General features: G+C 42.7%; 1 protein-coding gene across 1 annotated transcript in view; it reads right to left on the reverse strand.

Annotated features, from left to right (window-relative positions):
• Positions 1-21,183, reverse strand: part of LOC126260060 (ferrochelatase, mitochondrial) — a 63,113-nt gene that overhangs the window by 24,116 nt on the left and 17,814 nt on the right. Inside the window, exon 5 of the mRNA XM_049957251.1 lies at positions 8,317-8,418. Coding sequence (XP_049813208.1) covers positions 8,317-8,418 — 102 coding nt within the window. The remainder of the gene's footprint in view (positions 1-8,316; positions 8,419-21,183) is intronic.

The raw sequence follows: 21,183 nt of genomic DNA on the forward strand, positions 1-21,183 counted from the left end.
CCCCATATATTTCTATTTTCGTTTTCATATCAGCCTCATGTACACTTTCCACCTTCTAATACCATGTCACCCTCACAACACCCCCAAAACGACCCCATTAAGTTTTATTTACATTCCCTCCGCAAACATGCCTTCGCCCTAGCCAGATTACGCTCCCATATTCTATTTTCTCAGGCTTGTCTGACATTTGGCATTACCCCCAAAGGCCTCACACTTCAAGTTCCCATCTCTGGTTGCAACCCTTCTTTCCATCAGTCCCTATACCAGTTCCAAACTGAACAATCCACTGCCCTCACCCACCTAATCCTTCACCTACACATCAACTCAGCCAATGAACATACCCGTCAACTCCTATCCTTAATAAAAGTCCTTAATCTTTCCTCTCCCACATCCACACCGGCTGTTCAGAGCATTCTCCTACAGGCCAACCGTAAATTAGAACAGCATGCCACCCTCCACCTCAAAAAACTATCCAATCTCCTGGTTTCCCACCTCCGGAAAGGCAACTCACTCACCCTTCACAACCTTTCCAGCAAACCTCAACCTCCTCTCATTGCACACCAACCCAGTCTCTCCCATCTACTCAATCTCCCACTTCCAGCTCCACTCCCTCCAAAACCTCAAAATTCCAATCAACACAACCTGGAACCACAACACCCCAATTCAGTAGTTAACCTTTCCTCCAAACCTCTCTCCCAATCCGAAACCTCTGGCCCATCCAAAGGCCTCACCTTCAGCCCCACTCCCAGATTCAACCAAACAGCCCTCGTCAAAGATTTATTGTCCTACACTCGTACTCTCTGCTGGAAATATCACTTTGCCACGAAGAAAAATGATCCTAATCCTACTCCTAATGATCAAACTCTCCAAGACACCATCCAAATTGAACCCTGCCTGGAACAGTTCCGTCCTCCGTCGCAGCGGGACCCACCTCCTCTTCCTCAAAATCACCCTCTCCAAACCTTCCAGGAATTTCTGACTTCCAGCCTTGCATCTCAATCCTTCTTAAAAAACCTTAATCCTACTACCAACATCACCACTGCTGAAGCCCAGGCTATCCGTGATCTGAGGGCTGACCGATCCATCGTCATTCTTCCGGCGGACAAGGGTTCCACGACCGTGGTACTTGATCGTCGGGAGTATGTGGCTGAGGGACTGCGTCAGCTTTCAGACAACACCACATACAAAGTTTGCCAAGGTAACCCCATTCCCGATGTCCAGGTGGAGCTTCAAGGAATCCTCAGAACCTTAGGCCCCCTGCAAAACCTTTCACCTGACTCCATCAACCTCCTGACCCCACCGACACCCCGCACCCCTACCTTCTACCTTCTTCCTAAAATCCACAAACCCAATCATCCCGGCCGCCCCATTGAAGCTGGTTACCAGGCCCCCACAGAACGTATCTCTGCCTACGTAGATCAACACCTTCAACCCATTACATGCAGTCTCCCATCCTTCATCAAAGACACCAACCACTTTCTCGAACGCCTGGAATCCTTACCCAATCTGTTACCCCCGGAAACCATCCTTGTAACCATTGATGCCACTTCCTTATACACAAATATTCCGCACGTCCAGGGCCTCGCTGTGATGGAGCACTTCCTTTCACGCCGATCACCTGCCACCCTACCTAAAACCTCTTTCCTCATCACCTTAGCCAGCTTCATCTTGACCCACAACTTCTTCACTTTTGAAGGCCAGACATACCAACAATTAAAGGGAACAGCCATGGGTACCAGGATGGCCCCCTCGTACGCCAACCTATTCATGGGTCGCTTAGAGGAAGCCTTCTTGGTTACCCAGGCCTGCCAACCCAAAGTTTGGTACAGATTTATTGATGACATCTTCATGATCTGGACTCACAGTGAAGAAGAACTTCAGAATTTCCTCTCCAACCTCAATTCCTTTGGTTCCATCAGATTCACCTGGTCCTACTCCAAATCCCATGCCACTTTCCTTGACGTTGACCTCCACCTGTCCAATGGCCAGCTTCACACGTCCGTCCACATCAAACCCACCAACAAGCAACAGTACCTGCATTATGACAGCTGCCACCCATTCCACATCCAACGGTCCCTTCCCTACAGCCTAGGTCTTCGTGGCAAACGAATCTGCTCCAGTCCGGAATCCCTGAAGCATTACACCAACAACCTGACAACAGCTTTCGCATCTCGCAACTACCCTCCCAACCCGGTACAGAAGCAAATAACCAGAGCCACTTCCTCATCCCCTCGAACCCAGAATCCCCCACAGAAGGACCACAAAAGTGCCCCACTTGTGACAGGATACCTTCCGGGACTGGACCAGACTCTGAATGTGGCTCTCCAGCAAGGATACGACTTCCTCAAATCCTGCCCTGAAATGAGATCCATCCTTCATGAAATCCTCCCCACTCCACCAAGAGTGTCTTTCCGCCGTCCACCTAACCTTCGTAACCTGTTAGTTCATCCCTATGAAATCCCCAAACCACCTTCCCTACCCTCTGGTTCCTATCCTTGTAACCACCCCCGGTGTAAAACCTGTCCCATGCACCCTCCCACCACCACCTACTCCAGTCCTGTAACCCGGAAGGTGTACACGATCAAAGGCAGAGCCACATGTGAAAGCACCCACGTGATTTACCAACTGACCTGCCTACACTGTGATGCATTCTATGTGGGAATGACCAGCAACAAACTGTCCATTCGCATGAATTGACACAGGCAGACAGTATTTGTTGGTAATGAGGATCACCCTGTGGCTAAACATGCCTTGGTGCACGGCCAGCACATCTTGGCACAGTGTTACACCGTCCGGGTTATCTGGATACTTCCCACCAACACCAACCTATCCGAACTCCGGAGATGGGAACTTGCTCTTCAATATATCCTCTCTTCCCGTTACCCACCAGGCCTCAATCTCCGCTAATTTCAAGTTGCCGCCACTCATACCTCACCTGTCGTTCAACATCATCTTTGCCTCTTCAGTTCCGCCTCGACTGACATCTCTGCCCAAACCCTTTGTCTTTAAATATGTCTGCTTGTGTCTGTATATGTGTGGATGGATATGTGTGTGTGTGCGAGTGTATACCTGTCCTTTTTTCCCCCTAAGGTAAGTCTTTCCGCTCCCGGAATTGGAATGACTCCTTACCCTCTCCCTTAAAACCCACATCCTTTCGTCTCTCCCTCTCCTTCCCCTCTTTCCTGATGAGGCAACAGTTTGTTGCGAAAGCTTGAATTTTGTGTGTGTGTTTGTCTGTCTATCAACCTGCCAGCGCTTTCGTTCGGTAAGTCACATCATCTTTGTTTTTACATATACAGGGTGATTCAAAAAGAATACCACAACTTTAAAAATGTGTATTTAATGAAAGAAACATAATATAACCTTCTGTTATACATCATTACAAAGAGTATTTAAAAAGGTTTTTTTTCACTCAAAAACAAGTTCAGAGATGTTCAATATGGCCCCCTCCAGACACACGAGCAATATCAACCCGATGCTCCAACTCGCTCCACACTCTCTATAGCATATCAGGCGTAACAGTTTGGATAGCTGCTGTTATTTCTCGTTTCAAATCATCAATGATGGCTGGGAGAGGTGGCCGAAACACCATACCCTTAACATACCGCAATAAGAAAAAATCACAGGGGGTAAGATCAGGGCTTCTTGGAGGCCAGTGATGAAGTGCTCTGTCACGGGCTGCCTGGCGGCCGATCCATCGCCTCGGGTAGTTGACGTTCAGGTAGTTATGGACAGATAAGTGCCAATGTGGTGGCGCTCCATCCTGCTGAAATATGAATTGTTGTGCTTCTTGTTCGAGCTGAGGGAACAGCCAATTCTCTAACAATTCCAGATACTGTAGTCCAGTTACAGTAGCACCTTCAAAGAGAAAGGGACCAAAAACTTTATCGGCTGAAATGGCACAGAAAACGTTCACCTTAGGCGAGTCACGTTCATACTGAGTTGAATCCCGCGGATTCTCAGTGCCCCATATACAGACATTGTGACGGTTGACTTTCCCGTTAGTGTGGAAAGTTTCTTTATCACTAAACACAATCTTTGAAACGAAAGATTCATCTGTTTCCATTTGAGCAAGGATAAAATCACAGAAATCGATTCTTTTAATCTTATCAGCTGCAGACAGTGCTTGAACCAATTTCAGACGATAAGGTTTCATAACTAACCTTTTTCGTAGGACTCTACATACAGTTGATTGTGGAATTTGCAGCTCTCTGCTAGCTCTGCGAGTTGATTTTCCTGGGCTGCGAACAAATGCTTGCTGGATGCGTGCTACATTTTCATCACTCGTTCTCGGCCGTCCAGAACTTTTCCCTTTGCACAAACACCCATTCTCTGTAAACTGTTTATAGCAACGTTTAGTACACCACCTATCAGGAGGTTTAACACCATACTTCGTTCGAAATGCACGCTGAACACCTGTCGTCGATTCACTTCTGCCGTACTCAATAACACAAAAAGCTTTCTGTTGAGCGGTCGCCATCTTAGCATCAACTGACGCTGACGCCTAGTCAACAGCGCCTCAAGCGAACAAATGTACAACTAAATGAAAATTTATAGCTCCCTTAATTCGCCGACAGATAGTGCTTAGCTCTGCCTTTTGTCATTGCAGAGTTTTAAATTCCTAAAGTTATGGTATTCTTTTTGAATCACCCTGTATTTGTCCCACGTGGAATGTTCCCCTATATATATATATATATATATATATATATATATATATAAAAAGAAAGATGATGAGACTTACCAAACAAAAGCACTGGCAGGTCGATAGACACACAAACAAACACAAATATACACACAAAATTCAAGCTTTCGCAACAAACTGTTGCCTCATCAGGAAAGAGGGAAGGAGAGGGAAAGACGAAAGGATGTGGGTTTTAAGGGAGAGGGTAAGGAGTCATTCCAATCCCAGGAGCGGAAAGACTTACCTTAGGGGGAAAAAAGGAAAAAAGGAGGAAAAAAGGACAGGTATACACTGGCACACACACACATATCCATCCACACATACAGACATTCCACGTAGGAAAAATATATCTAAAAACAAAGATGATGTGACTTACCAAATGAAAGTGCTGGCAGGTCGACAGACACACAAACATACACACAAAATTCAAGCTTTCGCAACAAACTGTTGCCTCATCAGGAAAGAGGGGAAGGAGAGGGAAAGACGAAAGGATGTGGGTTTTAAGGGAGAGGGTAAGGAGTCATTCCAATTCCGGGAGCGGAAAGACTTACCTTAGGGGGAAAAAAGGACGGGTATACACTCGCACACACACACACATATCCATCCACACATATACAGACACAAGCAGACATATTTAAAGACAAAGAGTTTGGGCAGAGATGTCAGTCGAGGCAGAAGTGCAGAGGCAAAGATGTTGTTGAATGACAGGTGAGGTATGAGTGGCAGCAACTTGAAATTAGCGGAGATTGAGGCCTGGTGGATAACGGGAAGAGAGGATATATTGAAGAGCAAGTTCCAATCTCCGGAGTTCGGATAGGTTGGTGTTAGTGGGAAGTATCCAGATAACCCGGACGGTGTAACACTGTGCCAAGATGTGCTGGCCGTGCACCAAGGCATGTTTAGCCACAGGGTGATCCTCATTACCAACACACACTGTCTGCCTGTGTCCATTCATGCGAATGGACAGTTTGTTGCTGGTCATTTCCACATAGAATGCATCACAGTGTAGGCAGGTCAGTTGGTAAATCACGTGGGTGCTTTCACACGTGGCTCTGCCTTTGATCGTGTACACCTTCCGGGTTACAGGACTGGAGTAGGTGGTGGTGGGAGGGTGCATGGGACAGGTTTTACACCGGGGCGGTTACAAGGGTAGGAGCCAGAGGGTAGGGAAGGTGGTTTGGGGATTTCATAGGGATGAACTAACAGGTTACGAAGGTTAGGTGGACGGCGGAAAGACACTCTTGGTGGAGTGGGGAGGATTTCATGAAGGATGGATCTCATTTCAGGGCAGGATTTGAGGAAGTCTTATCCCTGCTGGAGAGCCACATTCAGAATCTGATCCAGTCCCGGAAAGTATCCTGTCACAAGTGGGGCACTTTTGTGGTTCTTCTGTGGGAGGTTCTGGGTTTGAGAGGATGAGGACGTGGCTCTGGTTATTTGCTTCTGTACCAGGTCGGGAGGGTAGTTGCGGGATGCGAAAGCTGTTGTCAGGTTGTTGGTGTAATGCTTCAGGGATTCCGGACAGGAGCAGATTCGTTTGCCACGAAGACCTAGGCTGTAGGGAAGGGACCGTTTGATGTGGAATGGGTGGCAGCTGTCATAATGCAGGTACTGTTGCTTGTTGGTGGGTTTGATGTGGACGGACGTGTGAAGCTGGCCATTGGACAGGTGGAGGTCAACATCAAGGAAAGTGGCATGGGATTTGGAGTAGGACCAGGTGAATCTGATGGAACCAAAGGAGTTGAGGTTGGAGAGGAAATTCTGGAGTTCTTCTTCACTGTGAGTCCAGATCATGAAGATGTCATCAATAAATCTGTACCAAACTTTGGGTTGGCAGGCCTGGGTAACCAAGAAGGTTTCCTCTAAGCGACCCATGAATAGGTTGGCGTACGAGGGGGCCATCCTGGTACCCATGGCTGTTCCCTTTAATTGTTGGTATGTCTGGTCTTCAAAAGTGAAGAAGTTGTGGGTCAGGATGAAGCTGGCTAAGGTGTTCCATGTGGGAAGAAAAATATATCTAAAAACAAAGATGATGTGAATTACCAAACGAAAGTGCTGGCAGGTCGATAGACACACAAACAAACACAAACATACATACAAAATTCAAGCTTTCGCAACAAACTGTTGCCTCATCAGGAAAGAGGGAAAGACGAAAGACGAAAGGATGTAGGTTTTAAGGGAGAGGATTTATTTCTAACTGAGAAGCCAAATACAAATTTTCATAGCTATAGCTTCAAAAATGCTTTCATAATGAAATATTTGCATAAAACTTTTCATGTCCTTTTTCACCTCCTTAAGGGTTGAATTCCAAAACACTGAAAGAGATGTTTTTTACAATTCTGACAGAGAAGCCAAATACAAAAGTTTATGTATTTAGCTTTAAAAATTTTTTCATGAAATATTTTCATAAAGCGTTTATTCCATTTTTCAGCCCCTTACTGATTGAATTTCCAAAAGTACTGAAACACCTTCTTTTAAAAATTTGTAACTGATAAATCAAATACCAATTTTCATAGTTGCACTAGTTCTTTAATAATGATTTATTTTTTAAAAAAGCTTTCTTTACTATTTTACCCCTTAGGGGGTTGAATTTCCAAAAATTCTGAAACACATCTCTTTTTTTATTCCTTACCAAGAAACCAAATGCCAACCTTCATAGTTCTAACTTCAAAATTGTCTTACTTGTGACATATTTTCAAAAAAACCTTCCGCCCCATATTTCACCCCCTTAGGAATGGAATTCTGAAAAATCCCTTCTTTATTGATGTTATAGTGTAAGACCAACATCCTCTTCAACTTTCAATTTTCTGTCTTTTGCAGTTTGGGCTGGGTGATGATGAGTCTAGTGAATCAGTCAGGACATTTCCATTTATACACAGAGATTGCAAGCAAACATCTTCATTTCTGGTGCCTCCACCCCTTTCTTGGTCTATCTAATGATCTCTTTGCTTTTGGCCAATAGTTCTTCATTATGTTGGGTAGTTACCTTCTTTCATTCTTGTGACATGATCGCTTCATTTTTTTCTATACTCCTCAGCCTGTGTTGTTATCTCTCAAAACTAAAACTACTTATTTAGCTCATTTTTTAAAAACAGTGTGACTGTTTATATCATGAATAGGCCTTGTAATCTCAAGACAAATGTGTGCAAACTTTGAAATGAAATGTTTGATCTCTAGAAATTTTTCATTCAGAATTTTTCTCAAATCCTCCATAAAAGGAGAAGGTTAGCTAGAACTCTATGTCATGAGGAAGATTTCACTGCTCCCTTTCTCCTCCACTGATTATAAAGCACATATGCTTCATTTATTACTTAACATCCACAGTGTTTCATTACCTATACATGAATGTAACCACAATGAAACTATTTAAATTCGGAAATTTGTCGGCATTTTTCTTCTTAAATAATGCAAAAATCTTATCTATGACTGTACTGTCTTGCTGCTTGGTCCACACTGAGTTAAAAAGAGTGGAGAGCAACAAGACAGTGAGAGTGTCTCTTATTTTGTTAAAAATCTTCTTATCTTTCTTATAGTCCATGCAGTGAAACACTGCATTTAATGCACACACTAATTACCAATGGTGTAATGAGAAGTAATGTATTTCCATTGACAAACGTGAGAAAAGTAAAACTTACCTTCCTTTAAAGTATTTGTAAATGGCATTGAAGCTGGAGCCTGTTGTAGCACAGCTGTATTGTGGATACTGGGAGAATATGACAACACGTTCCACTTGGTCACTGTAAATAGAATTAATGAAGGGTGCTACAGAATGTGTGGTTAAGATTATTGACTGTTAATACTAAGATAAGTGTGGTTGTGACTATTCTTCATGCTCAGTGGAACACACCAAAATATTCCTAAGTGAATGTTAGAGGAATAATAGATAAGTCCGGCATATGAAATTATTTATTCCTTCATGATCTGTGGATCCCACAAAGAAGGAGAAACTTCTGAGATGTGGCACAAGTTCAGATATACGTTAACAAGAGTCAAAGACATCATATAAACTTAATCTGTCTAATACACTAACAATAAACTATCATTACACTAAATTTTATTGAGTAAATTAGTTAGAAAGCTGCTACTTCAAAAAAAAACTGTTGTCTATCTGTAACAATGGAAAATCTAGGATAGAATAATAATGGTATTATGAAAATGATAGATTACTACTTAGCATATAGAGGAGACTGAGTCACTGGCAGGGACAATGATAAAACTGCTATACATTTAAGCTTTCGGCCACAAGGCGTTCTTCAAATCCCCCCCCACACACACACACAACTACTATGAGCACATCACATGCACCTGACAGGAGCAGCAGTCTGGCATAGGTGGTGGGAGTCAGGAGGAGACGTGTTGGGAGGCATAACAGGGTAGGGGTGGGAGAAGGTATAGTGCTGCTTATGGGAGATTTTTTGGGGTGAGGGGCAGCAGCAAAGGAAAGAAGTAGAGAAGAGGGAAAAGATTAGTGGGTGTATTGGCAGAATAGTAGGCTGTGTAGTGATGGAATGGGAGCAGGGAAGGGGATAGAGAGGTGGACTAGAACTAGTGATGGTTGAGGCTAAGGAGGTTAAGGGAACATAGGATACATTCCAAGGAGGGTTCCCATCTGAGCAGTTCAGAGAAGCTGGTGTTGGTAGGGAGGATCCAAATGGTGTAGGCTGTGAGGCACGAATTTAAGTGAAGCATATTTTGTTGTGCAGCATGTTCAGCAACTGGGTGGTCCAACTGTCTCCTGACCACAGTTTGTTGGCAGCCATTCATGCAGACACACAGCCTGTCAGTAGTCATGCCTATGTAGAAAGCAGCAGCAGCAGTGAGGATACCCTGCCCACATTCCTCCAGAACTTCAACACCTTCCCTGTCATTCGCTTCACCTGGTCCTCCTCAACCCAGCAAGCCACCTTCCTTGATGTTCGAGCTCCACCTCATTATCTCCATCCTTATCATACCTTCCAACAACCAGCAACACATCCACTTCAACAGATGCCACCCATTCAATACCTAGAAGTCCCTCCCATACAATCTACCCAGCTGTGGCCATCACATCTGTTGTGACGAGCAGTCCCTCTTGAAATATACCAAGGGTCTCACTGAGGCCTTTGTAGACCACAATTACCCTCCCAACATTGTACAGAAACAGATCTCCCATGCCTTATCTCTCCAGTCACCCACCACCTCCCAAAGACCCACCATCCATCCACAGAGGAGTGTTGCCCTCCTGACTTACTACAACCCAGAACTGGAGCAACTGAATCACGTTCTCAGCCAAGATTTCAATTACCTCTCATCATGCCCTAAAACAAGGAAAATCCATCCCAGTTTCCTTACCACCCCTCTCACAGTGGTATTCCACTGTCCAGTATACCTATCACCTGTCCATCCATACACTCTCTGCTCCCATCTCCTTACCTCATGGCTCATATCCCTGCAAGAGGCCTATTGCCAAAACCTGTCCCATACATCCTCCCACAACCACCTACTCCAGTCCAGTCACAGGCATTTCCCATCCCATCAAAGTCAGGGCTACCTGTGAAAGCAGCCACGTGATCTACACACTAATCAACAACTACTGTGATGCTTTCTGCGTGGGCTTCATAACTAACAAGCTGCCTATTTGCATGAATGATGAATGGTCAACGACAAATTGTGCGCAGGAGAAAGCTGGGCACCCAGTTGCTTAACATTCTGCCCAACAGAATGTGCTTCACTTCAATGACTGCTTCACAACCTGTGACATCTGGATCCTTCCTGCCAACACCAACTTTTCTAAACTGTATATGGGTACTCTTCTTCCAAATACCTTACATTCCTATAAGCCCCCTCCCGGACTCAACCTTCATTAGCCCCTGCCCTCCACTTATCTCTCCTATTCCTTGTTCCCACTCCAGCATAAAACAGCATTTATTCCACCAACACACCCACTAATCTTTTCCTCCTCCTCTACTTCTCTCCTTTTCCAATCCCCTACTGAAATATACCAAATGCATCTGTCCCTGCCACATCCCTGCACTCTCCTAAAAGCAGCACTACACCTTCCCCCACCTGTCATGCTATCTTCCCTCTCCCCACCCCATGCCTCTTCCTTATCACCACCACCTACAACTGATTACTGCCCCCATCAGGTGAATTTGTTGCCCCTTTCAGAAGAATGCCTTTTAATCGAAAGCTTAAATGTGTCAAAAACCGATCACTGTGCCTGTCTGTGATTCAGTGCCCCCTCTACATGGTGAGTAGCCATCTATCCTTTTCATGCTGCCGCTATTAGTGGCTTAATATTTACTTCCATTACAAATTCAAGTAGTGAAGCACTTCTATTATATAAAATTTCTCTACAGCTGTCTCAACAATACCATATGCACTCTTATGAGGACAAAAATACTATTTTATTCATTCCTCTTCTTTTCTTTAGTGTTAAAGGAGGTTAATTATCTTAATAAAATTGCAATATTGCAAGAAGTAAATTAAACTTGGGTATACATTTGTTATAAATATTTTGAAAAAGGGCGAGTAAAAATGAACAATGAAAAACAAATTTCGTTCATAGACCTATATCTGTGACAAGTCTAGCTGATAGAAAATGCATTCACTATAAACAGTCACTTACAGAACCTAACAAAAATATGAAGCAGAACTATACTACTACATTGAGATTTTCTTCACTGCCAATAATAAAAGTAAACATTTAATTTTAAATTTTGTAAATATTTATTAATTATTAAATTCCTTTCATTGTGGGGATATCTATAATGTGCTAATGTACTATGCATTTAGTTAGAAGTTTCCTAGTAATCTTCACACATTCCAACATTTTTCTTTTCTTCTCTCTTTTTTTACTTAGTTAAATGAGTGAAAGAAACAAAGTAATGAAACAGAGTTACTGCCCAATACTTACAATCAGGAGGTGACATTTTCAAAAATGGTTCAAATGGCTCTGAGCACTGTGGGACTCAACTGCTGAGGTCATTAGTCCCCTAGAACTTAGAACTAGTTAAACCTAACTAACCTAAGGACATCACAAACATCCATGCCCGAGGCAGGATTCGAACCTGCGACCGTAGCGGTCTTGCGGTTCCAGACTGCAGCGCCTTTAACCGCACGGCCACTTCGGCCGGCAGGTGACATTTTTACTGTCACTAATAAGCACACATTAAAAGTCATGAAACTATCCTACCTTTTGAACTATTAGTTCATTCCTCAGGCTGGCCCTGAGCACTATGGGACTCAACTGCTGAGGTTATTAGTCCCCTAGAACTTAGAACTAGTTAAACCTAACTAACCTAAGGACATCACAAACATCCATGCCCGAGGCAGGATTCGAACCTGCGACCGTAGCGGTCTTGCGGTTCCAGACTGCAGCGCCTTTAACCGCACGGCCACTTCGGCCGGCCATTCCTCAGGGATGAAAGAAGAATAGGGTAGGATGGTATTGGATGCAGATTTCTGGACCTGCACTGTGGGGTGGAATAAAAAAGCTGAGAAAGCAGAGACCATTGAACTCTGGGCTCAATAAATAATGCAGAAATATCATGAGGAAAAAGTTAATAGAAATTCATGTGTATATAAAAAGATTGATGTGTGAAGTAAAAAGCTTCCATTGTCATAACATAGCGAAAGATCTTGCCAAGAAATCAAGAAAATTCTGGTTCTAAGCGAAATCATTAAGTCAATCGTGAGCTTCTGTCTAGTCATTCATCAACCATTCAGGTGTCAGTCTGGCAGGAGGATCGAAGAGACGTGCCATCGTTTGACCTTTACACAGACTCCCATAAGGAGGACATAGTAATAGGCATCTGTGGTATAGAGAAGTAACTGAAAGAATTGAAAACAAGTAAGTCACATGGTCCAGTTGGAATCCCAGTTTGTTTATACAGACATTGCTCTATGGTACTGTCCCCTTACTTAATTAGCATTTACCTCTAATCTCTCATCCACTGAAAAGTCCTAAATGACTGAAAAAATATGCAAATGACTACTGTACATAAAAGCATAAAATAAGTGACATACAAAATCATAGACCGCACAATGGAAAATCCGGAATGGAATGACGACAATATTATGAAACAAGATAGATTGCTACTCACCACATAGCAGAGGTGTTGAGTAGCAGACAGGCACAAGAAAATGACTAATAAACACATTAGGTTTTGGCCAGAAGACCTTCTTCTGAAATAAACAACATACACACACATACATGCAAATACAGCTCACATGCAAAGGAGGAGGGAGTGCATGGGTACCAGTGGGGAACGGTAAACTGCTGTCTGTGCTGTCTTACAGGGGTGAGGTGGAGAGAGTGTAGGGCAGCTAGGTGCAGTCGGGAGGATAGATGGAAGGGGGGGGGGGGGCAGAAAAGGAGAGAAGTAAAAGGACTATGGGTGCATATGTGGAACAGAAGGTTGCGTAGTGCTGGAGTGGGAACAGGGAAGGGGATAGGTGGGTAAAGAACAATGACTAACGAAGATTGAGGCCAGGAGAGTTTGGAATGAAGAATATATTGCAAAGAGAGTTCCCACCAGTGCAGTTCAAAAAAGGTGGTGTTGGTAGGAAGGATCCAGGTGGCACAGGCTGTGAAGCAGTCATTAAAATGAAGAATGTTGTGTTGGCCAACATGCTCAGCAACTGGGTGGTCCAGCTGTTTCTTGGACACTCTATGTCAGTGGCCATTCATTCGATCAGACAGCTTGTTGGTTGTCATACTCGTATAGAATAAAGTACAGTGGTTGCAACTTAGCTGGTTTCGCAGGTAGTGCAGCATTTGATGGACAGGTGATGCTTATGATTGGGCTGGAGTAGATTGTGATGGGAGGATGTATGGGACAGTCTATTACAGGGATATGAGCCATGAGACAAGGGTTTGGGAGCAGAGGTTGTGCAAGGATGGATGAAGATACCGTTCAGCTTCGGTGGAAGCGATGAGGATGAAAGTGAGTAGGACATTACTCATTTCAGGGCATGATGAGAGATAGTCAAAACTCTGGCGGAGAATGCGATTCTGATGCTCCAGGTCTGGTTGGTAATGAGTCATGAGGAGAATGCTCTTTTGTGATCACATGGTGAGACTTTGGGAGGTGGTGGGTGAATGGAGAGATAATGCATGGGAGATCTGTTTCTGTACAAGGTTGTAAGGGTAATTACAGTCTGTTTAGGCCTCAATGAGACCCTTGGTATATTTCAAGAGGGACTGCTCGTCACTCCAGATGTGACGGCCATGGGTGGCGCGGCTTGTATGGGGGGGAGGGGGGGGGCGCTTCTTGGCGTCAAATGGATGGCAGCTGTTGAAGTGGAGGTATTGCTGGTGGCTGGTAGGTTCGATATGGACGGAGGTACTGATGTAGAAATCTCTGAGGTGGAGATCAAACTTAAACTTCGGGGAAGCGGGGAAGGTGGCTTGTTGGGTTGACAACCAGCTGAAGCAAATGAAGCAGAAGGTGTTGAAGTTCTGGAGGAATGTGGATAGGGTGTCCTTGCCCTCAATCCAGATCATGAAGATGTCATCAGTGCATTGGAACCAGGTGAGGAGTTTGGGATTCTGGGTTGTTAGGAAGAATTCCTCTTGATGGCCCACGAATACGTTGGCAGAAAATAGTGTTATGCAGGTGTCCAGTGCCGTACTGCAGATTTGTTTTAAGTGATATCTTCTAAGGAGAAGTAATTCTCAGTGAAGATGTAGCTGGTCATGGTGACAATGAATGAGGTTGTAGGTTGGGAATACTTCATGCCTTGGATCAGGTAGTGTTCAATAGCAGCTAGGCAATGAGCATTAGGGAGGTGGTATAAACAGTGATGAGCAGGGCACCATGCGGTAAAGGAACAGGAAGTGTGGAGAGTCCATGGAGGAAATGATTGGTATCTTTTATACTACAGGCAAGTATTCTTAACGTCGAACTGCTGTGGAACTCATGAACATATTCTGATTTAGAAAGCATCACACGTGTAAAACTCAGCTTGCCTTTTCTTACACAATATCCTGTGAACCATGGATGAAGGGAAACAGGCAGATTTCATATTCCTAGATTTTTGAAATGCATTTGAACACAATGCCACACTAGATTGGTAACAAGGGTGCGAGCATATGAAATAAGGTTTCCACATATATGATTGGCTCAACAACTCCTTAAATAATAGAACCCAGTTTGTTGTCCTTGACAATGAATGTTCATCAGAAACAGGCGTGTTATCAATAGTGCCCCACAGAACGTGAGGTCTGCTCTTGTTTCTATATACATAAATAATCTGATAAACAGGGTGAGTGGCAATCTGCAACTGTTTTCTGATGACACTGTTGTGTGTTTTCTGGTGACTGTAAGAGGATACAGATGGCTTGGATAGAATTTCTAATTGGGGAGATGAATGGCAGCTTGCCCCAATTGTATAAAAATGTGAGTTAATGCAGACGACTAGTAAAAGTAATCCAGTACTGTTTGAATACAGTATCAGTGGTATGCTGCTTGACAGTCATATCACCTAAAAATCTAGTGTTGCAAAAAGCAATATGATACACAGTGAGCATGTAAGGTGGGTAGTAGAAAAGGCAAGTAGTCATTTTCAGTTTACTTGTAGAATCTTACACAAGAGTAACTCACATGTCAAGCAGAGTGCATATGCAATGCTGGTGTGACCCATTCTTGAATATTGCTTCAGTGTTTGGGATCCCCACAAGGTTAGATTAAAAATAAACATTGAAGCAATTTATAGGCATGCTGCTAGATTTGTTACCGGCATGCTCTGTCAACACACGAGTATTATGAAGATGCTCCATGAACTCGAATGGGAATTCCTAGAGCGAAGGTGATGTTCTTTTTGCAAAAGACTATTGAGAGAACTTAGAAAACCAGCATTTGCCATTTTCTGAAGAATGATTCCACTGCTGCCAACATACATTTCCCCATAAGGATTGCCAAGATAAGGTAAGAGAAATTAGAGCACAAATGAAGGCATACAGACAGACATATTTCCCTTGCGTCATTTACAAGTGGAATATGAAGAGAAATAACTAGTAATGGTAAAAGGTACCCTGCACCATGGATCATGTGGTGGCTTGCGGAGTATTACATAAGGTTGAAAGGGACACACAGATCACTCAAATCCCAGGATGAGAGCCCCCTCCCCGTTGTGAACATGAATGAACATGAAGGGGAACAAGAATAAAGGGGAGGTGTCAGAGAAAGTAGCTGACAACCTTGTCTGCTGCACTCATTCATGCTGCAAACAATGAAACAGGGGCTTCAACAGAAGAACAGTGGGGTGTTGTGTGTTTCATAATAATAGAAGGAGTGGGGGAACAGAAATTCATCAAATAGTGGCACAAGTGTATGGAGCCCACTGCATGTCTGTTACTAAGGTCTAGGTGTGGCGCAAGTGATTCTGAGAAGGATGGATAACATTAGCCACAGATGTGTGATTTGGAAAATTTGGAGGGTGACCAATGTTTGCTACAGGCTTATTTGGCACACTGTCCAGCAATACCATGGCTTCAGGTGCTTGATACAAATGACATTTCACTAACTTGGAATGATCATGCAGAAAGAATTGCAAGAAAAATAATAAGTTCATGTGTGCTGAATGAAACTGATTACTTTTTTCATGCTAGATTTATTGTATTAATGTACATGCAGACATTCTGTTACTTCCCTTTCTGTACCAATTTATAAAAGCAACATCACGCACATTATTTAGTTTCTTGGCACTTGTCTTTCACATCATCGCAACTGACTCAGATTTAATACTTCCAAGGAAGGCAGCTCTGCAGTAGACATGGATTTATGTTGTTCACTTTGCTACTACTTGACAGTTAATAAGGACTGACAGGCCTGGTTTCTGTTATTATGCAGGTCTCACAAATTCTCCACTCAAGTCACACTAAACTTTGCAACAAATCTGTCAGAGAAAATTCAAGGTCCTTATCATGAATTACATTTTCTTTATTTAACGTCAAATGTCTAATTTTCTGCACTATGTCAGCAAAATACTGTACAGTATCATAAAACATAAGAAACTTAAGAGGAGTAAAATAAGTCGGTGCACTTACGCCAAAACACACGAAACAGTTCAATAGTTATGGATATCTCTCTTTTGGTCCATTAGCTGTTTAAGCGTCCATGACACAATCAGACTTAAGATTACTTTCATAACATCAAAGCACTTAAATTTCAATTAATATAGGATGCATTACAATTTAGTACTTGATCATTTCCTCACTTTCCACTGACTTCAGAAAACATACTCAAGAAACATAAGCTTGTTTCCTGGACAGCATGCTGGAAGGGGTTACAGAATTATGGATATCTTAATGACAAGACATTTGGCATACAACAATGTCCAAAACATTTTATTCAGAAAGTTCTGAAACTTTTCAACAGTAGATTTGTGCCACAATAACAGAGTTATTATGGTGTAGCATCACTCCTAACTGTCTCACATGCTTTGCATGTTCTCTATGAAGTGTGTCAAAAGTTATGTTGATGGTCAGTCTCTATCCAGCAAATGGGCTGTGAGTAGACTTGGAAGATTTCTTGGTGGTAGTTGACTGTCAGCAATTCATCCCCTTATCTCCTTGCTGCATTCCAAAAATGCTCTGCAGATTCAAATTAGGTGACTCCTTTTGCCAGTCTTTTTTTGTGGACCTCTAAGGAATTCATCCATCAAAATAGCTCTATGGTGATGTACATTACTGTTTATGATGAGAATATCTAGACAAACAGCACCTCTGAAAAGTCACACATGTTGTTCCAGAATAAGATCCACCCCCCCACCCCCACCCCCCTTGTGAAATACAACTTTGAAATTGTGGGGCAGATTCCTACAGAAACCTGAAACTGATAGCAGTGACATTTTTGTGGAAAATTTAAGTGTATATTGGGGGAATACACAAATGGGAAATGGAGGTAATGTATTTGTCGCAGTAGACAAGAAATTGAAATCCACTGAGGTAGAAATTGAAGCTGTATGTGAGATTATCTGGGCAAGACTCAATATCAAAAGTGAGCATAAATTGATAATTCAGTCCTTCTATTACCCACCAGACTCATCTCCTAATGTAACTAAAAACTTTGGAAAAAACCTCATTTCGCTTGTATGTAAGTTCCCAACCATACTGTAATCATGAGTGGAGCTTTAGTCATCCAACAATTATTTGGGAAAATTACAGTTTTGTTAGTGATAGGCATGATAAGACATTCTGTGAAACTTTACTAACTGCTCTCTGAAAATTAACCAGAACATGTAGCTAGGAACCACACTCAGATGGAAATATATTTGATCTAATGGCAACAAATAGATCTGACCTCTTTGAGGACACCCATATCAAAACTGGCATCAGTGACCATGATGCGGTTGTGATAACAATTGAAACAAGCAGAAAGATATATATGTTCAGGAAACTAGATAAAAAAAATCAGTAGTGTCATACCTCAATGAGGAACTTGAAGCTTACAGCACAGGGCACAAGCATCTAGAGGAACTATAGCTCAAGTTTAAAACAATAGCTGATCCTGCATGGGATAGATATGTAGCCAGCAGAACAGTACATAATCAGAGGGAACCTCCGTGGTATACAGTCACTGTAAGGAAACTTCTAAAGAAACTGAGATTATTGCACAATAGGTGTAAAATAAAGTGTAGGGCTACAGATAGAGAGGTGCTGAATGAAACACAATTTGGCTGTAAATAGAGCAATGCATGATGCCTTCAATGACTACCATATCAGAATATTGTCATGTGATCTTTCACAGAACCCAAAGAAATTCTGCTCATATGTAAAGGCTGTTAGTGACATCAAAGTTAGTTTCCACTCCTCCGTGAATGAGATGGGAACTGAAATTGAGGGTAGCAGAGCAAAAGCTACAATGCTCAACTCCATTTTCAAATGTTCCTTAACAAAGAAAAACCCAGGAGAATTGCCCCAATTTAATCCTCATACCATTGAAAAGATGAATGAAATAAGTATTAGTGTCAGCGGTGTTGAGAAACAGCTGAAATCATTAAAACTGAACAAGCTCCAGGGCCCAATGGAATTCCTGTCAGATTCTATACTGAACTTGCAGCTGAGTTAGCCCCTCTTCTAACTAAAATCTATTGTGGATTCCTTGAACAAAAGCCATGTCCAGTTCTTGGAAAACCACATGGGTCACACCCATCTACAAGAAGGGTAGTAGAAGTGATTCACAAAAACACCATCCAATATTCTTGATGTCGATTTGTTGTAGGATCTTGGAACATATTCTGAGCTCAAACGTGAGGTATCTGGAACAGAATGCCCCCCTCTATGCCAACCAGCAGGAATTTCGACTCACACTTTTCTCACAAAATACTGAAAGCTTCGGATCAAGGCAACCAGATAGATGCAGTATTTCTTGATTTCTGAAAAGCATGCAGTGTACCACACCTATGGTTATTGTCAAAAGTCCAATCATACGGGGTATCAAGTGAAATTTGTGACTGGATTGAGGGCTTTTTGGTAGGGATGATGCAACATGTTATCTTGGATGGAGAGTCATCATCAGATGTAAAGTAGCTTTGGATGTGCCCCAGGGAAGTGTATTGGGACCCTTGCTGTTCATGTTGTATATTAATTACCTTGAAGAAAATATTAATAGTAAAATCTGCCTTTTGTAGATGTGCTGTTATCTACAATGAAGTACAATCTGGAAAAAGTTGCATAAAGATTCAGTCAGATCTTGATAAGATTTCAAAGTGGTGCAGAGATTGGCAACTTGCTTTAAATGTTCAGAAATGTAAAATTTTGTACTTCACGAAATGAAAAAATTTGGTATCCTATGACTATAATATCAACGAGTCACTGTTGGAATCGGCAAACTCACACAAATACCTGTGTGCAAGACTTTGTAGGGATACGAAATGGAATGATCACATAGGTTCAGTCATGAGTAAAGCAGGTGGCACATTTCAATTTAAGGGTAGAATACAGGGGAAGTGCAATCAATCTACAAAGGAGATTGCTTAAAAAAAAACTTGCATGACCAGCTCTAGAATACTGCTCAAATGAGTGTGACCCATACCAGATAGGACTAACAGGGGATACTGAACGTATACAGAGAAGGGCACCACAAATGGTCACACATTTGTTTAATCTGTGGGAGAGTACAACAGAGATACTGAAGAAACTGAAGTGGTAGACCCTTGAAGATAGACGTGAACCATCCCGAGGAAGTCTATTAACAAAGTCTCAAGAACCGGCCTTAAATGATCACTCTACGAATATACCACAACCCCCTACTTATCACTCGCATAGGGATAGTGGGGATAAGATCAGAAAAATTACTTTACACACAGAGACATTCAAACAATCATTCTACCAACATTCCATACGTGAATGCAACAGGACGAAACCCTAATAACTGGTACAATGGGTTGTACCCTCCACCATGCACCTCATGCTGGTTTACAGAGTGTAGATACAAAAAAAAAGTAATTTGGACTGCACGGCTGAGACATAATCTCAGATGACAACTTAAACTGGGATTAATATTGTCCATAAAATAATAACAGATATGTTTTATATACTGAAATTTTAAAACCTGCTCAACAATGTTACTGTACACAATGTCTAATCTTGTATCATTTCAAAACTACTTTTTGTAAATTTAATGTCTCATTTAAAATCAATTATGTCAGTTCAAAACAATGGTGACTACAGACCATTTGCATGCACTTCTCCATAATGGTACACCAGAATCACTCACACACACACACACACACACACACACACACACAGTCAGGCTGACCTGAGGAGCCAGAGACAGTGGTCTTGTGTGTGTGTTTTTTGTCTATTTTGACAAAGGCTTGGTTGGCCGAAAGCTCACTTTCCAACTGTCTTTTTGTTGTGCATATCTGTGACTCAGGACTTTCACTCGTCCAACATGATATCTCCTAAAACGAGGACTCCACCACAGTTAAACTGATCTCTTTCCATGACTATGGCTTCAGCAAAAGATCTTTCAGGAGGGGGGGGGGGGGATCGAAGAGCCTCACCGGTTCATCTGACAAATAGGTTTTGGGCACTGTCTGTGTCTGATAAATATCCTGAGCCAGATGCATTTGCTTGCAATGTTTCAGGGGAAGCCTCTCAGCCTGCTAGATCTGGGCAGTCATTTTAGTGTGCATTGGGCCCCTCAGGAATATGGCTGCCAAGAAGAGGAAGGAATCCAGTGTGCACTGTGTTTGCATACTGAGAGGAGTCATTCCAGATGTGGAATAGGTGCTTCTGGACACCATGAAGAGCACAGGGTGCAGCCAACTGCAGGTGGTGTCTCATGTTGGTACAAATGATGTGTGTCACTTTGGATTGGAAGAGATTCTCTCTGGTTTTGGGCCAGTGGCTGAAGTGGTAAAGGTTGCCAGTCTTGCTTTTGTGATGAATGTGGAGCTCACCATCTGCAGCACTGCAATAGAACTGACTGCGGACCTTTGATACAGAGCCAAGTGGAGGGTCTGTATCTGAGGCTCAGACAGTTCTGTGACTGTGTAGGGTGCAGATTCCT

This window comes from Schistocerca nitens, chromosome 5, assembly GCF_023898315.1.
Source record: "Schistocerca nitens isolate TAMUIC-IGC-003100 chromosome 5, iqSchNite1.1, whole genome shotgun sequence".
In the NCBI taxonomy this organism is placed as follows: Eukaryota; Metazoa; Arthropoda; class Insecta; order Orthoptera; family Acrididae; genus Schistocerca; species Schistocerca nitens.